The sequence below is a fragment of the Larimichthys crocea genome, chromosome XXIV (genome assembly GCF_000972845.2).
Source record: "Larimichthys crocea isolate SSNF chromosome XXIV, L_crocea_2.0, whole genome shotgun sequence".
NCBI lineage: Eukaryota > Metazoa > Chordata > Actinopteri > Sciaenidae > Larimichthys > Larimichthys crocea.
The window spans coordinates 12,807,010-12,825,788 of NC_040034.1; the positions used below are offsets into that span (position 1 = coordinate 12,807,010).

The window sequence follows — 18,779 nt, forward strand, 5'->3', positions numbered from 1 at the left end:
TCCATGTCTTTTAGTGTGTGTGTGTGTGTGTGTGTGTGTGTGTGTGTGTTTTGTGTGTTTAAATCTCCCTGTGTCAAAACACTTACTTGTACTGTATGTGGGAGGAATAGATCGTGTGCACGCCTGTGTATTATGAGCCTTTTGCTTCCATTCCTCTCCCATCACTGCAGCTTCAGATAAAGTGAGGAGGAAGAAAAAAAAAATGAAATAATTTGCTTGGTGCTTATTGATGATGATAAATGATTTATAATTATTTTAATAAATAATTAAACCCAAGCTTCCATGTTGATATTCTGTGCTACTTTTGCACTGCATGGTCTCCAGGATGGAGGGTTAACACTTGATATGTATCCAGACTCCAGTGAGGGTCTCTTTAAGATAAAAAAAAGTGTTGTTATTCTGTTACAGTGTACAATATAAATACAAGGGAAAACCCTTTAAAATAATTTTGACAGTTTACCCCTAGAAAGCCACGCCCCGTTCGCGTATGCCGCAAATCTATTGGTCCACGAATTCACCCCGAGCTCTGATTGGTCCATTCCCGTAGGTTTCCCTCAGAACTGCAAGACGCCGATATTGCGTTACATTGTAGCAAAATGGCGGCTGTCATTCAGAATCCACTAAAAGCGTAAGTAATTCAGACATTTAAGAAAATGTGCGAGCAATTACTTTGTTGCCAACTTGTACGTTGAAACCGCCCGTCCGTGCATGTGATTTCCAGCCGTGTGCATGTGTCAGACGAAGCTGTCTAAATTCATTTTTGTGTACTTCTTGCATGGCAAAGTAGCCTCGTATACTTCTTTTTTTCCTTTTTTCCTTTTCTTTTTCTTTTTTATTCCACTAAGATTTAAACATTAAAGTCTTTAACATGTGCGCGGGTTGCTGCCTGACATTTTGTCCACACCGGGAGAGCTTTTTCCTCCACACGGTTGCACACCAACACAACAGAGTGTCGTCTTTCCTGGGCTATAAATTTATTTGAAAACTGTCGACAACGTGCCTTTGCGGCCGCTCCGAATAATTAAAAAGCCGATTTTTATTTTTTTTTCTTTCCGTGCTCGGCCCAGGGCAGCAGCAGACGGATATCATCTGACATACCGAAAGTCGTTTTATAGTTGGTGTGAATTGTCGACATGTCAACTTTGGCTCCTGCGAGCGCAGACGTGGTCAGGACCCGGTAAATGGCATAAGGGAGGAGGCATTTTGTATGTGCATGCATGCATGCATGCATGCTTGCTGGCGAAATCGACAAAAGTGACAGCAATCTGAGTCCGCCGTTTGGAAAACCACCCAGCGCGTGTTTAAATAGCCCGTGCAATTGTCATTTTTATCCCCTAACTTCAAAGAAATGCTCCACCTTTTTCCCCCTTTGTTCCTTCTGTATTGTTTCACCAATTCCTCTGCTGCAAGTTGGACACAATTGGCCTCCTGCTGATTGTCATTTTACTCCCTTTTTTTTCCCAACTAGATAATTTGACAAGACGTGACAGTGTGTATTGTCTTGCATGTGTGTTATCATCACCACCACCACCACCACCACCATGGCTCTCTCTCTCTCTGGTTTTGTGGGACTGTGTGTGGAGGTAGAAGCAGGGCGCTCCACTGTGCCTTTAAGTGGAGGAGTGCTGGAGATTAGCTTTGGTCCAGGATCCTGGGCCCATCTGTCAGAGAGATGCTCCGACAGAGAGGAAGTGTTGGGCATAAGCAGGAGAACCATCTGCTCCTCCCATAGAGGTACCTTGGCACCTCGGCGGACTGTAAAGCGCAGGGAGTGGACCACACACACACATACACACACACCTTGCACATCCTCCACCCTGTTGCCATTGTTATTGTGACATTATTACTACACCTAGTAGAGGATGCAGTTGTGTGTGTGTGTGTCTGAGACTATTTAGCTTGTACTTTAAAGAGGCTGCATACAGGAGCATTTAGCCCAGACGTGCACAGTCATTGCACGGTGCACAGGATGGTGGCTAAATGCAAATCTTCTGTTCAGTCTGTATTTATAGTTAGTCGACTTTCCATCCAACGCCCTGCTTCACAGTTTCATAGGGACTTGCCCAATACCTGAACACCTCAGTGATGTCAAAACACTTGCTTGTAGATCCTTGATTATTGATTTTTTTTTTTCCTTTTTAAATATGAGCAAGACTATTATTGGAAAGTGCATTTTCATCTTTTTGTTGTCGTGTCCCCAGCAAGCCTCGGTCGTGCGTCTGCTGTCAAGCTGCTGTTTCATCTCGGAGACGTTTTAGCATTCTGATGTGGAATGTCTCCTTGCTATAAACTGTGCTTAATGAAGTGTTTCAATGTGCTATAATTAGCCTCTGTCTTGGGTTTCTGACTTCATTTCACACGTTTGTCAGATTATAATTAGTCACACTTGACACTAATTGGATGTCGCTCCCGTGGACCAGTTTGACCCTTTTTTTTTTTTCTCCTTTCTGTATTAAGATGATTCACTTTAGGGAAATGAAACGCCGGCTTGACTTTGTTGTGAGAGAGATGTGGCGAATGAAGCTTGCACCGCGCAAGCCTGTGCACGTCTGCGCGTGAGGTCTGAGCATGGGCAGGACAGTAATCTCCAGAATCTGCTGATTAAAAATGGAGTCTGAAATATTTGATTAATAAAGAAGCTCATAAAGCCGCTCATTAAAATTTCAGCCACAGCTGGAGCTTTCTATGGGTTGGACTCCTCCATCTTCCATCCTTTCGCCCTGTTCGGCAGCTACGTTGTCATTGGTGTTGGAGTAGACTTTGAGTGAGTCAGGCCTGCTGTTTATTGGCACTGCAGTGTGGAGGTGTATGGTCTGGTTTTACTCCTGCCCTCACCCAGACTGTCTTGTTCTGATTGGTGTAATCAGAGGTTGTTGTCAGGATGCAGTCACTCTGTAAGGCCCTCCTCCACCTCCTCCTCATCCTCCTCCACCTCCTCCTCCCTCTCTCTGTCTCTTGTTATGTGGTAGCTCGAGCTTCCTGTGAAGCAGCAGCAGTGCACCTGCAAATTTGAGAAACCTGCTGAAGGGACTGAAGTTGTGTTTTTAGACATGTTTTTTTTTTAAATTCTCATTAATTCTTCAGAAGTCAGATCTCTTGAGCTTTGGTCCATTTATTTTTTTAATTTATGTTTAAGTAGACGCTGGAGTTTTGTCCTGACTGCATATCACTTCATCTCTGCCAAACTGGTCTCCTGCAAACTAAAGTTTGTTGTCAGATATGCAAAATGAGTGTTGACACATGCTCACATTACGGACGCGGCCATGTGACACGGCGAACCGTTGACAGGAACATGCTGATAGCGGAGGCCCACTGGCCACAAGATTTGCTTTTGTTCCTCGCCCTCAAGCGCACACACTTACCTTCTCTATTCAACTGGAAGATATTGAGGATGTGTAGCACATACCTCTGAGGCAGCTTTTTAAGCCCCGCGTCGTACACGAGTGTTTCTGCTTCACCTTGATTCTACACACACTTCTGCCACCTTCTTTTGCAGAGCTCGACTCTAAAGGAGGATTCTGGTTTCGTGCAGCGTGTGTTGTGTTTTTATAGTTTCGCTTCTTTCACTTTAGGTAGAACTAGATTCGCAAAAGTAATTGTTGAGCTCTGTGAACATTACTGTTAAAAGGAAAGAAAGTGGTTTCCCAGCCTGGGGTTTGGAACCCCTCGAGGGGTTGCAAGATAAGTTTGAGTGGTTTCGAGATGATTAGTATCAGTGGGAAGCAGAAAAATAACTTTCTGCCACACAATGCTCTACTCAAATATTAGCTTTGTGTTCCTTCTCCTTCATTATACATATGACAGTTCGCAAGTATACATTGTTTAATTTCTAAGTGGTCACAAGCCCAAAAGCTTGAGAACTACTGTCTAAACCATTTCATTTGGAAGCAAAACTGAAAAAGCGCGCACTTTAAATGTTGGTAATGATCCATCACTGTACAGGAAACTGCGTGCACACATTTATGGTAAGTACGGTAGGTCCGGTTGAACCAGGAAGCTGGTCTGTAAACTGTGACGGATGTTTATAACGGACGGTTTGAGTAATAAATTTACTGTTTACTTTTCTCTTAGTCTCAAATCTGTATCGTCAGATTGCTTTCGTCTGACTTCCATTCAGTGATGTTGCTCAGTTCCCAAGTCTCTGCAATTAATTTAGCCAGTCCAAAGTTGTCGCTAATGATAGGTTGTTAGAAACTGGATTTATTCTTTTGAAATGGTAGTGAGAAAACAAACCGAAAAGAGGGGTGAGAGGGGTGGTGTGTATGTGTCAATGTGGCTTTCTCTCTCTCCCCTCCTGTGGCGGCGTTGGTGGTGTGGGTCTTGTCACTCATTACAAGTGTCAGAGAGATCTCTCACCTAAGCCAGTGCACCTGCTGCTCGGGGCTGCGGGGGCCACTGATGGAGAGCTTGTCATTGCACAGACAGCCAGCACCCACAAGATGACTTTCACCACCTATTCTGTTCTCTCCCACTCCCCCTCCAACTCCTATGCACGTTTCCACGCGAGGCTGACCGGCGTCCTCTCTTACGGGGATTCGTTTGCCAAGTTTCCTGGCAGTCCGTGGACGTTTACAGTTAAACAATACGTCGTCCAATCTGATCCGTGCATTGATATCAAGGTATGATATACCAGCGAAGCTGAAAGGGTTAGTTTGCTGTACACTCGGCCCACATATGGAATACATCTAAGCAATTTATACGTATTAGAACACAGCTGTGTGTCATTAATTTTTATGAGCCAAACATTTATCTTTGAAAGTAAATCCTTGATCAAGCTACTGCTGAAGATGTCAAACCTCTGAACTTGCAGCTTTATAGCCAATCTGTTTCGAGTATATCCCTGCGTGATTCCTCTTGTAAAAATTCCTGCATCTTAAAGGGTGAGAAAGCACCGCTACATGTCAGAAATGGGTGTTTCCTTGACTTCATTTGTGCTAAGAAACACGGTAAGGTGTCATTACCAGGCAGAGAGTAGTAGTGATATGATTGTTAACTGCAATAAAGTCACTATCTTGATATGACTGTAACATCAGGTCCCGTCTTTATTAGTCATGATCCGCCTGTTAGCTTTCAACCTTCTTTCTCCCCCGTCATCCCCGTCTTTGTTGTCTTTTATTTCTCTCTTTATCTTTCGCACACCTTTCCACCCCTCCCTGCACTCGCTCTGTACCTGTGACTGTTTACTCTTCTCAGTCACACGGACATGAAGCCTCTCTTTCCCAGAAGCCTAACACACACACACACACACACACACACACACACACACACACACACACACACACACACACACACACACACACACACACACACACACACACACACACACACACACACACACACACACACACTGTGGCTTTGTCTGAACCGCAGAGCAGTGGGCTTTGTGCGGGACAGCATTCCTAACGTGGCCGTTCATCGGCTGGACGTCGTCTCGTCAAGAAGGGTTCGGGGGGTAAAAGGAGGAGAGAAGGAGGGCAGCACAGGATCTGGATCACGCCGACAAATCAGACTCCCACCTCCTCCACCTCTGGTTTAAGATTCCAGGCTCGACTCGCAGCCCCGCAGCTCATTAGTTTCACTTCAAAATGGCAGTCTTCCTAATGTCGTAATTGAAAACACGTGGAGGAACTTCATTACGCGGAGATGTTCATACTAGAAGAACCGGTAGCTATAATTTGCCCTGTTGAACCTTTTGATATAACAACAAATTGTAAATCACATACAAAGCACCTTGCCATGATTTCAGAGTTGCCGCATTTACCCCCATCTTTGATATAGTCAAATTAGAACCTGCCCTTGTGCTAGGCACTCTGCTGAGATTAATTAAGTAGGCTAATTACCATACCAGGCGTGTGGCAGCGATTGAGGGCTTGAATGTGAAATATCCTCCCCCATTTCACTCTGAATATTAACATTGAAACCCTGAGGGACTGCCAAAATCTCAGTGGTGCTAAGAAAAGTGGAACTAAAGTGTGAGAGTCTTAGCTGCTCGCTGATCGGGTGGACTGACTTTCACATGAGACCCCAGGTTCTGCGTTGTTGTGATAAACTAACTCAGTCAGCGGCGCCGTAGCTACACAACCCATCTAGAATCAGATCAGACAAAGAGCCCACAGAGGTAATAATATGTTTAACTTCAGGAGTGGGAGCAGCTGAGCCGTAACTGGGTTGCATTGTTCTTCTTCTGTTTTTTTTTTTCCTGCAAATTCTTCCCGATGGCAAGCTGGAAGAGGAGAGAGAAACTCAGCTGTCAGTTTGAGGCTTGTATTGAACAACGCGGATAAGAAGTTTGAACAGACGTTAACAGCGTTATGTGGGCTGATGAGTGTTTCTAAGGGACTTGCATACAAATCTTGTAGCTGCTTCAGCTTACTGATTTAATGATCTGTAACCAGCAAAGCAACAGGCCATTATCAAGGCGTTCACACAGGATAAAACGACTCCATCTCCATATCAGAGATCCTGCAAAATATAATTACATCATGGTTATTCTTCAGTACCAGCTGCAACATCAGTGACTCGACTGTGTCAGCCACATCACCCAGTGTCACTGACCTGACGTTACCATCCCCTCCCTCCCCTCCCTCCTCTCTCCTCCCCTCCCCTCCCTGTAGGTTGGGCGACCAGTTCTATAAGGACGCCATTGAGCAGTGCCGCAGCTACAATGCCCGCCTGTGTGCTGAACGCAGCGTCCGCCTGCCATTCCTGGACTCACAAACCGGCGTGGCCCAAAACAACTGCTACATCTGGATGGAACGACACCACCGCAGCCCCGGTGGGCAAACACACACACACACACATGCGTATACACATGTATTCACAGAGTGTTTTTCCTCCATTAAGCCTGTGAAAATGATGTCTGCGTCTACTTAATCTAAAGCTATTAACTACGGTTGTAAATATTGATTCATCTAATTGCTTTTTTTGTGTGTAATAAATTAATTATTTAGCCAATAAAATGTCAAAATATTTAAATATCCCCACCACACAATTTTTACAAAGCCCAAGGTGACGCCTTTAACCAGCCTATTTTGTTTAACCAGTCAAGTTCAGTCTAAACTGATGTAAAAGAAGAAGAAGCTGGAACCAGATGTTTGCCATGAACATTCATGGAGCCCTGTTACCTCCTTTGGTAACCTCCCTGACCTTTCTTCCAGCGCCACCAACAGTTTTCACTTCAGTTTCTAACGTTTTCCAGGAGTATTGGCACGATATTGTATTTTTTGTGACCCCTGCCCTTTCGTTTAGGGTCACCATGAGGTCAACATTTTGTAAATTTCGAGTGCCATGAAATTTTGGTAGAGACGTTCATTGACATACTCTTCAAAACAAATGTCAACAACTAGCACCATGACGGGGTCGAACATTTTTATAATTGTCTAATACTTAAAGTGCTAATTAACAGTCAGCTTGGTTGTAGACTTTTTGCTCTATGAATAACTTAAAGGTCCAGCGTGTAAGATTTAGGAGGCTCTTTATACAGAATATGGCAGAACTATGTTTTCATTATTGTATAATCATCTGAAATTACAAATCATTATGTTTTTGTTACCTCAGAGACGAGTCCACCATGTTTCTACAGTAGTTTTTCTGTCACTGTAGTTTCTCCTTCATGCTTCATGCTCTCATTCATGTTGTTTCAGCTAAAACTTGTTGGCATGGTTACAACTGTTATTGTACAGGGGTCGCAGCCGGGCAGATGTACACATACCCCGCCCGCTGCTGGAGGAAGAAGAGACGGCTGCACAACACCACGGATCCACGCCTGGGCATCTACGGCCTCCAGCTCGGTAAGATCCTGCAGCCTCTTCTCCTCAAGACCACCTGCCCCCGTCGCCTGCTGCTCCTCTTAGTTTCTCTCCCACCCAGCCCAGCTCCTGTCTCCTACCCCACCCGCCTCCACCACCACCTCCTTCCACTCATGTGATTACTGGTGATGATCTGGAATAATCTGGCTAAAAGCATATCACTCTGTCTCAGCGCAGCGAGCAGGACAGGCTGCCAGTCATTTTTCAGAGGATGAAATGTGGCTGTGTTCACCCCGGCTGGTAAACTTGTTTTGTGAGAAGTAGAACATGTAATTAGATTTACCACTGCTGGGAGCAGCGAGACAGAGTTCGGCCACTGAAGACAGTATTTAATAAATGTTATGGAATAGAGTTTGGCCTTCTCTGGCTGCCACTCGAAACAGCTCACTCAACACATTTACCTTCTCCTCTATCTTATTTTCTCCCCACCACCTCCCTTGCTGATGGGTTTTGTCTCCTTCTCTCTGGCAACTCTTTTCATCTCTCCATCTCCCCCTGTAGTCTGCCATGCAGTCTGTCTGTGTGTGTGTGTGTGTGTGTTTTGTCGCCAACCTTCCTGAGCTCTCAAGTAACTGGTCCATTCTGTGCCGACGGCTTGCATACCCAACGGGATGTTACACTACCCTCAGGAATGAACACGACAAAAGAGGGAATCTTGCACAGAAACATAATGTCACAGCTTTCACTTTCAAATAGTTTCTATGGAAGCCATTGTGTTTTCATAGAAATCTTCGCGATCACAACGCCTTTAGTTCACATTTAATTTCTGCAACACGCGGTGGAAGGACTGTAAGAAAGAGGCAGAGCCGCGGAAAGTGAAAGCAAGATGGAGTGATAGCAGATGAACCAAGCCTTTGTTTCCCAAACACATCCCATTGTCGCCTATTGTTTTCCACTGAGCTCACACTCGCTTAGACCCCGCCACCACCACCACCCTGCTGTCCCTTCCCTTCTCTAGCAACAGTGGATTGTATGTGCTGTCGGCGAGTGCCCAGCAGAGGGGAAACGTACCCTGATTTAACCTAGCGTCTCTCAGACGGAGCACGTTGTGCAGCTGGCCAGAGGTGGCCGGCGCAGGGCAGCAGAGTCTGCCTCGCAGCCTCGGCTCGCTTGTCTAACTGATGCTGTGCTAGAGACTGGGGCTGCATGCAGAATCAGCTCCCTGCTGCAGGCTGCTGCCGGCTCTATTTTTAGCCCCCCAGCTCCCATGGGTTGGGAGGGAGGGAGGGAGGGAGGAGGGAAAGGGGGTGAAGGGAGGAGGAGGGGGGGGTCTGTCTCGTCGCGGAGAGTTGAAAGTCAACGTGTGCAGACACAATGGTGAGGGGCTGCCGCCACCGCCGCATGGTGGAGAGGCCCATTTTGGAGGAGTGTGTTGTATCTGCTTACGCCTACCTCCTATATCTGCCTCTTACTTATGCAGACTTCTGTTGCTCCAGCACTTCATGTTCAATATTCTGCAAAAGTCTTTCTAGTGGGCGCAGCGGCGAGATGAAGGGCTCATAGAAAGCTGGGAGTCAGGGGGGGGGCTTTGAAGTGTGTCCACTTTTCAAACATCTACAAAGCAACTGGATGACCATGAAGCTCCGTCTGTGCAGAAGAGATTGTTTAAATAAGATCCGCAGATCCGACTAACTGTCAAAGCTTTTGTTTGCTCTGCTTTGTCTGCTCAACCTGCTTGCCTCCTACACTGTTTGTTTAGATCTTCGGGCTCGCTGTAGGAGGAGATATCTGCATGATGTGTTCAGGTCCAACACGATACGCCACTTTAACTACATTGTACCTCGGAGATTCCTGTGGACAAAGTCAGCCCAGTGTCTGCATAGTGCAGCATTGTTGAGAGCTCACCAATGACAATGCATTCTTCTCTTTCAGTAATATGGTGCCGGGTAAAAAAAAAAAAAAAAAAAGCACTATATTCTATTACAGGCCAAAAAAAAAAAGAAGAAGATAACATACAAATGCTCCAGCAATTTGCCACATGCTTTTATTAGGTCTAGTGTGAGTGGAAGAGACATAATGGAAATGTGCTGATAGAAAACTGCTCTCAGAGGTCAGAGACTGTAGCACTGATGCTTCTCGATGCTCACGCAGGGGAATGTAACGTAACATACCGCTGCTCATTCATCGTGAGCAGCATCCTTTAATGTATAAACACGGAGCTGGTATTTTGGTGATTTAACACGTGTTGCCTCGTTTTTTTTGTCTCCACGCAGACGGCGGCATCATGTCCAAGGACACCTTGCCCACCCAGAGCACCACGCTGGAGGCTCTGCTACGAGGAGAGGGTCTAGACAAGAGGAACAACTCTAAAAACGACGAGGAGAGCCTGCTGGAGATCCAGGTGAGTTCAATCAGAAAGGTCTGAGACAATCACTGTACGTTGTGTGTATGTGTGAGACGCTGCAGTTAAAAGCCAAACGTTCAGTGGTATCACTCAGACGATTGAGGGCCCTGGCACTGAGCATGAAGTGTTGTGCCTCAACTGGTTGTCAAGGCAACTTGCCCAGTTTTTCCAAGTGACCTGCAGGGCTCGTTAGCTGACTGCCATCTCACTGAGAGGCATTTTGGATAAGTACACTGGTTTACCGTTTGACTGTCCATTCACTGATTGTTATATGTGATTATGCTGACACGTAATGCCAGCACAATGATTATATTAAATTTAAAAAAACATTAACTCCAGCGTTTCGGTTCATGCTCATGGCAAAAACACCGCTGCCATATCTGAACATCAAACATTCCACCAGATATACTTGTGCACACATGAATGTTTGTAGGAAAAGAGCGCTTGGAGTGGCTCTTCCCTTTTCTGAACACAACACAACACACATGTCTGTATTAAGTAGCTGTATGATCTGTAAACAGACATTTGTACAAAAACAAAACATACACTACATCTGTCAATAACACCCAGATTGTGTTGAACTAAAAAACTGATTTTTTTGTTCTCCTCTCTCTCTCTCTCTCTGTCTATTGTTGCCGCTCAGAGTGTTTTCAGCAAGCTGCTACTTTGATCACAGTGTTGAAATGGTTTTTCCCTCTCTCAGAGAGTTCTGGAGGCGGACGCAGCAGAAGATGCTTTCAACGACGATGACGACTACGAGGTGGACACTCCCAAGAGGAGACATCGGGGCAAAGGAAGAGTAAGTGACCACTCCAGATATCATTTACTGAAGTTTACTGTACAGTAGTCGGGTGTTTCTTCAGACAGTTTCTTCAATAGTTCTTTTTCTTTTTACAAATGAGTAAATATTTGATCGCTCTAAACATCGGAAGGCTCAGTGTACGGATGTTACTGCAGATATTTTAGATATCTTGATGTTTTTCCTCAGGGTCGAGGTTCAGGCCGCAGGAGGGCAGATATGGACGACGACAAGCCATACGTCTGTGACAGTAAGTAGAGATGAAACATGAGGTTTGTTTTTGTGTCATATTCTTTTAAATGGTGACTGTGCAATGCTGAGTTTACAGTACAGTAGCCTGTAGACGATCTGCTGATTTCTTGAGCCCTAATCTTAATGTGTACCTGTCAAAATATCACAAAAATAGTATATAATGTACTTTTATCCATAATGTGTAATATATAAAATACACTGTGGGAAAACGTGCTTCACCACACCTCTTGATCGCCTTCCCTGATCAATCGAGTGGGAATATATGTTATTTTATGTACGACTGCTCTCTTACCTAATTAATACACAAAACACAATATTACTGTATATAAGGGTACATTCAGACAGGAGCTGGCACTGTGGCGAAAATGCAGGTTCTTTCTATTCAGTAGTTCAGTGGATCCAGCTTTTGGGAAAACACAGTCCGACGTCACGCTGGCATGAAGAAAGCCGGTAAATCAGCGAAATAAAAAGTTATTATCACCGCTGCACAACCCTGCGGTGATTGGCCGTAGTGCCTGATCCTGTCTGAATGTACCCTCAATTCTGTATATCAGATTTACTTTATTATATTGGACCTAATTAATAATTTTCTTGTTTTAATTTCTTCTCTGTTTAAATTCGGTTCATACACTACAAATTCATGTGTAAAATATACATTCTTGGTATTTAAGTATTTTTGCTGAAGAACTTTTAAAGTTTATAAATAAAACCCGTAGACTTACTTGTCCCCTTTTCACTCACTGTCTTTATACTGTATAGAAGTTATTTCAAAACTAGCAGGGCCTCTGTTGTCAGTGACTAACGCAATAACTAACAGTTTGTTTGGGATGTAACTGCAGAATGAAACAGGGTGAACTAGTGTCACTGTAGCCTCAAGTATTCCTGTACATGCATGTTGAATGTGGAAAATCCAGGTAGAAGGGTATTGGATTTTACCCTCTGTGACTCTGTTGCGTCTCTTCTCCAAAAACACATACTCACGCTGTTTTCTCTTTCCCTTTTCTTCGCTTTACGTCTTCTCTGTTTCAGACAGATACAAACAAAAGCAGAACTCAAAATCTTCGACCACAGGTACCTGGGTTTGTTGACTTTCTTTGTTTTCAGGATATTTGTTTTGATAGATTGTTGAGTGTTTGTGTCGCAAGTGCTGTGATTATTGATTTAGGCCGTATATTATCTTACCTTTCTCAAGCTGAAAAGTGCCCTTGGTGCTGTGAAACAGAGACGTGGTTATTATGTCGTCTGTGTTTGTGTTTTATTTGACTGACTATTGTAATCAGATCCTAAAGTGCTTCCTTTTCTTCCTTTAAGAATAGTTGCCTCCATTAAACATCATATGTCCTGTTCATTCATCTATCATTGATTCAAATCTGCACCTGGAAAAAAAAATAGCTTGTAGATATTTTTAGTTCTGTTGCTTTAGGACTTATTATCAGCTTTCCAGACACTGGGTCTCATTACAGTCGAAGCTTACTGTGGTGAACACAAGTGGTCAGAAAAGGAAACAAATCCCGCATTTAGAAATGATGCGTTGCCAGAAATAATTTTTAAATGCCGAAATGCAACCGGTCATAATAATAGGACTGAACATCTGCCCTCTGTTACAGTCTGTGCGAAGCGCTACAGGAACCGTACGGGACTAAGCTACCACTACACCCATTCCCACCTGGCAGAGGAGGAGAGAGCCGGAGAGAGAAGCTCGGTGGCGTCCAGATCCCCCTCTGCACAACAACAGACTGACAGACACAAACGTAAGAGGTCCAACTGCGGCGCCTCGAACATAATGTTCGGTTTCATTAAACAAACCATCGCTTAGCATTACATACCATATGTGAGTGTCCCTGCTTCACTCCAGCTGACTGAGTTTGTAGTGAAAAAATGTCACATACAAAAATTTAACACTGAATGCTTTGTCATATTATGTGTCTGGCTGATTTGATAAATAGATCACAGCAGAGATACTAAAAGGATTATAAAGCAGCAGGCTCATAACTTTCAACTTAAAAAAGATGGATACTGCTCTCTTCAAGATGAAATACAACAAACTGGTGTTTCATAACCTGAGGCTGATGGCCTGATGAAGTTAGTCATGTCATTTTCTGAACTCTGAACATGAGCATTTTCAGCAGACATACCCCCACAGTCCTGGAGTTGCTTATTTTTACCTCACTTCATAAATTTGTCTATTTTTTTTATAATCATTGAAATTTGGCTGGGTGATTAATAACACTTTTTTCTTTGACAAAGTCAGAACACACGTTTATTCTTACTTTAACTTTAACTTTGACCGGGGTTCTTTTATTTGCAGAAAGCTCAAAGTTTATGTTGAGCAAAGTAAGATGCCTTGAGCACAATACGAAAGTTTTGCTTTTGTGTCAATACCAGATTATGTAAGTATTGTATTAAAAGTTTGACCTGCACAGCTTTACTGTGCCTTATCTTAAAGTCATCTGTGCCTACAACTTCTTTTTCCTTGTAGGTCCAAAGGGTCCAGGTGGGACCAGCATTCCCAACAACTACTGTAATAAATGCCAGGCCTCGAACAAGAAAACGGGTAAATCGGGGACTCCATACACAGCCTGCCGATGCACAAGTGAGTTCATATACACGATGCAAACATAAATCTTCTGTCCAAAAGTGTGTAGATGTATAAAAGTAGATGTTACGTAACGTATGTATGTACTCTGTTCTCGTCCCATCTGCCAGCTGACTGTGGAGAAGAGAAGGAAGACGGGACTTTTGCTGGTGCAGAGGAGCTGTTCGGCACCACCTCGGAGAGCGACACTTCCACCTTTCACGGCTTCGAGGACGACGAGCTAGAGGAGCCCGCCACAAACAGCAACGGAATATCCAACCGACACAGATAGAGAGAACCTTTTAGATTTGAAGAGACAATTTTTTTTATATGGATTAACCTCTGGCAAAAATCTGCTGCTTCTTTTTCAATGTTTTTTGTTTGCAGAAAGCACAAAGTGATAATTTCAGGACAGAAATGCAAGTGGTATTTTATCTACTGAACATTGTTGAATAATTTATGAACACCTTTTTTATATATAAATATATATATTAACTTTTAAGGCAATGAACAACTGTCAGTATTTCTTGACAAGTGACTTGGTCTCCGTGCAAAACTGAAGATGTTTTTTGGAGTGTTTTTTTCCCCCCCTCACTGGAGCAGAAGGAGTATAAACATTCTGAACAAAAAACACTGGAGAAGTTTGAACAATTGAAAAATTTAAAGGCATAAATAACACAGCACGTTTGGGAGATGACTGAATGTCATTGCAGACCCATATTTGAGCTACTGGATGTTTTTTGAATCAGTAGTCGCTGTGACTATGAAGGTCTCTTCTTTTGCTCTAACTCTGGATTAAACTTGTATGAAAATGAAGGAACCAATGAATGAAAGGACTGCCACAGGCCACTGGAGATGTTTGGAGATGGAAAAAAACCTATAAATATAATCTTTATAGATCTACGGGACTAAATACATGAAAGGTAAGCAACAGGTTTTTGTTTAGAAATGGACAAAATTCTGCAGATGAAGTTATACAACTGATATTATCATTATTATTATTATTAGATTACGGGAATAGTTTTTTGTGTTGCAAGCTTAAATTTGATTAGGACTAAATACATTGTCCTATCATTATTGGACAGTTTGCAAATAATCAAATCAAACACTGAATGTCAGTCAGTGTCCAGACTAAATAATTCCAACAACGACAGGATGGATAAAATTTCATGCAGGTCACAGTTTCGATTTGTCCAGTATTGATTTTTGACTAACTAGCTGCAAAACTAATGACGTTCCCATCAGCCTCAGCTGAACTGTAGGAAATGTTGGCATGCTAAACTAAGAGGGTGGACACGGTCGACTCAAACTGCAGCTGTTCGCGTCGTCATTGTGAGAATGCTGACATAAGCATTTAGAGGTGCTAGCATGGGTACAGACTTGTTCAGAGATATGGTATGCACGAGTCCCATAACCCATGTTTGTCTGTGTTATATGCTGTAGGAGCGCTCAACACATTGGCATGCGGCCCAGCAGCGGGGGTGACCAGTGAAGAAGAGGATTTAACTCTCAAAAACTAACGAGCCTTCATGTCCCTCCTGATTTGGGCCTAAAATAACAGACTGAAATGGATGAACGGACATCCACCACTTCTACAGGCCTTGTGGCTTAATTGAAGCAACTGCTCCCTTGACGATATGTATCGATCCCTTCTGAACATTTGAAATGTGAGTAGATCCAGCTTCATTTCATCCTTTTTCTGCACTGTGCTGGAGCTCCACCGAACTATGGGAACACTAAAGGCCAGGCCTTTCCGACTGTCTGCACCCAAACGGGTGCATTTGGGGGCCCAGCCTGCCCACTCCTGCTCTGTGACTCTGTGTCTGCTGTGTGATCCGATGTGACACTAAGACGTCATTATCCTCATCACTGTGCCAGCCTGCCGCTCTGCACTGGAAACCAGCTCTGACAGCCATGACCCTCCAACCTGATTGGACCGGTGACCCCCTTGACCCCCCAGCCATAGAGATGGTGCTCAAATCCACCACTATTACATGCAGACCTCTGGACTACTGTATTAATACTCTGACATGGACACAAAGGTTTTATCTTTCTGCTTCTTACCCTCTGTCTGTCTTTGCTCTGTATTTTCTGGGCCTGGCTGACTCGAATGCGTCGCAGTAATACTTTTTTTTTTTTTTTTTTTCCCTCTGTTGTATAATATTTCTATGTTTTGAACTCTTTAAAAGTTTGATTAGTATGACTTCTTGGGTTTGTTCAGACTGTATTGATACCTCTGTCCTGATCAGGTGCACAAATAGCCACAACTACTCAGGCATCTTTAATTTCCTCTGCTGTTGATTGTTCAGCCACTCAGCCCTGATTCATGTGATTGTATTCAGTCGGCACGGAGGGACAATAACGCCACATAACGATCCCATTGTAATCAACTCCCAGGAGGGATTTTTTGGGATGCTGCGGTCTCATGCTATAGGAAAACATCGCAATAACAAAGCTTCAACCTTTGTCTAGCCTCTGCTGATTTTGCCTGGCGTCAACACTATCCATGCAAAAAGCGTCCCGCCTTTCTGTTCAGTCTCTGTAGATTGTGACCGCCATGAGAATCATCTCAGACGCATTGGAAAACAATATCGTTGCTAAAGAGTATAACTCTGCTCGGATCCACATACTTAGCGAGAAGTGAGAACTGTAAATCCATGTTATCTGTGACATTTCCGTTGAGTGCTTTAGAGGGCCTAATTGCTTTATGACATTTAAAAGGTGCTTGAAGTCCTGTATCAAAAAGCCTTTGCGGTCCATAGGTTGCACATACTGCGTAAGATGTCTGTGTCCTTCCATGTGATTATCCAGTATTGCTGCAATGTAATAATAGCCGCTCCGTTTTTGAAGCTAACCATTAATCCTATGTGTCTGGTATGACCTGCGTAAGTGCTCGTGCGTTCAAACCATATTTCTTCACTTCCCTCAGGGACCCTCCACACAGCAGTTTATCTCTTCCGGACAAAGAATGGATCTGAGACTTCTCAATTATCTTGTCTTCTTCTTCTTGTATCAGTTATGTGGTGTTTCCACAGTAGGAAAAAAAAAAAAATGGGTCGTTGTGTCTTTTATCTTCCAAAGTCATGCCAGTAAGTGGAAGCATGTGTCATCAATCATAAACCTGCTTAATGTTACCAACCGTATACGAACAGGCCTAGTGTGGTGCAGTTCTGAACAAAAGGTGAAGCTCCTAAAATGCAAAAGTCAGTGATGTCCGCTTTGAATTACGTGTCACCAATCATTGAATAGCCTGTATACCTCGTCAAAGACACAGCAATAGGCCCTGGTACTCTCTTGTCAAGCCTGCCAGGGGGTGGAGAGGGAGGATCGGGGTGGGAACGGAGCCAAGAGGAGATGAAATGGACATGACTGGGCGTTTGTTTCATCTTCAGCTGTAAATACGAGTCGAAATGGAGAGAATGAAGAAGTCTTTGTTTGTTAAACTATTTTTATTGTTCTGAAAAAAAAAATAAAGAATGAATGGTAATGCTCGATGCTGTTTTGTTTTTTGTTTTTCCTCAGGAAGGTCTCTGGTTGTCTTTCTTTTCTTTCTTTTTTTGAAGAGGCTGCTGATAAGCAGAAGATTCCTAGACTGGATCGATAGGTTGGACTGACCCTCAGACTCTGAGCAGACGGGGAAAAAAACAAAACAGGACTTGAGGTTGTGAGAGCGATGGTGGCTCTGGACTCTAAATAAGAACAAGACAACAAAAAGGCTCGAGCACAGGGAGCTCTTATTGATCGGTAGGTGCTGCTTGTGAAATCACAAGTCTGTAGAACTCGTATATGGACAATAGAGTCTCCCTGCAGAGAGGGGTATTTATTAATAGCAGTATATGGTCTCAGTGTTAACTGCAGGTATAAAGTAGAAAGGTTTGAAGTCCTCCTCCTATCAAATGTGTTAAATCACTTCATTGCACAATGGCAACAGCATTTAAACGAACAAGAAACTAGATCACTAGATCGGATTCATGTAATTCTCAAAATGAGACTAGCTGTGAGGCACTATATATTCACTAATAGAAGGTATTTAATCATAAAGTACATTAGCAAGCAACATATTTTAGGTCTAAATGTGGAATTCTGTCACATGTAATTTGTCCAGCATGTTTTCTGGAGAAATTAAAGGGGCGCACAGTCGATTTAGTATTGCATTTCTATGATGTTTGGACAAAGACAAGAGGCAGATGTTAAAAAGGATGGTCAAAATATCAGAATAAGCAGAAATATCCAGTTTTAGTCCCAGTATGAGCAGTGACAGTATAAATAATGGGTGGCATATCTGTGACGTCACCCGCAGGTTCCTGAAGAGCTGTTTGAAGCTCAGCATATGTGGCTCTGGCTGCCGCCATGTTGGTAGTCCTGCATCTTCTGCCTCCTGGCTAATCTAAAAACTGTCAAAGACTTGGATCATCGGCGGACCTGAGGTGGGCTAAATGACACCAAAGAAGCCATCTATAATGGCACATACTGTACCTGTCAATCAAAGCAGCCATGGTATTAATTATGCATAACTTTAAGCCTTAATATAATTTGCCAGCCTCAAGTGGACGTTTGAAGAACTGCAATTTTTGGCACTTCGACATTGGTTTTCGACTGCCCCAAAAAATGCTGGATGCCACATTTTCCACAACGCACCTCCAAAGCATCTGTTCATTAGACCCCACCCTGCCTGGTAAATCTTGTAACTCCATGCTGCGATTTGTAACGCAAGGCTTTATGTTATGAATGTCTAGTCTCCAAGTCCAATCTGTGTGAAATGTCTCAACAGTTATAGCTAGGATTGACATAAAATTGGGATCATCCAAGTTCCTGTTAAGATTATCATAACTTTGGTGATCACTTTGTGTGTGTTAAAGCAATACTGTGTATTTTTTTCTACCATAAAATAACAGATTTTGATTTTGATTTTTGATGCTACACTGACTTGTAATCAGATGAATGGTGTTTCTTTCATTCCCACTCTGCGCCCTGTACACCTCTTTTATATAACTTTGTGCT

General features: G+C 43.4%; 1 protein-coding gene across 1 annotated transcript; it reads left to right on the plus strand.

Moving 5' to 3' along the window:
* The first annotated feature begins 518 nt into the window (after positions 1–518).
* Positions 519–17,270, plus strand: LOC104921327 (zinc finger protein DPF3). The gene is made up of 11 exons (XM_027274693.1): positions 519–628; positions 6,615–6,775; positions 7,683–7,790; positions 10,022–10,149; positions 10,856–10,951; positions 11,141–11,201; positions 12,233–12,274; positions 12,811–12,954; positions 13,683–13,796; positions 13,910–14,701; positions 15,222–17,270. The coding sequence occupies exons 1-10, from the start codon at positions 597–599 to the stop codon at positions 14,068–14,070; spliced, it is 1,047 nt and encodes a 348-aa protein (XP_027130494.1). The 5' UTR covers positions 519–596; the 3' UTR covers positions 14,071–14,701; positions 15,222–17,270.
* Positions 17,271–18,779: the final 1,509 nt, after the last annotated feature.

Excerpts from the sequence above, each read along its gene's own strand:
- LOC104921327 (XM_027274693.1), top strand. The coding sequence starts at position 597 with ATGGCGGCTGTCATTCAGAATCCACTAAAAGC. Across the intron at positions 6,776-7,682 it reads ACGACACCACCGCAGCCCCG|GGGTCGCAGCCGGGCAGATG; the intron begins GTGGGCAAACAC and ends GTTATTGTACAG. Across the intron at positions 10,952-11,140 it reads GACATCGGGGCAAAGGAAGA|GGTCGAGGTTCAGGCCGCAG; the intron begins GTAAGTGACCAC and ends GTTTTTCCTCAG.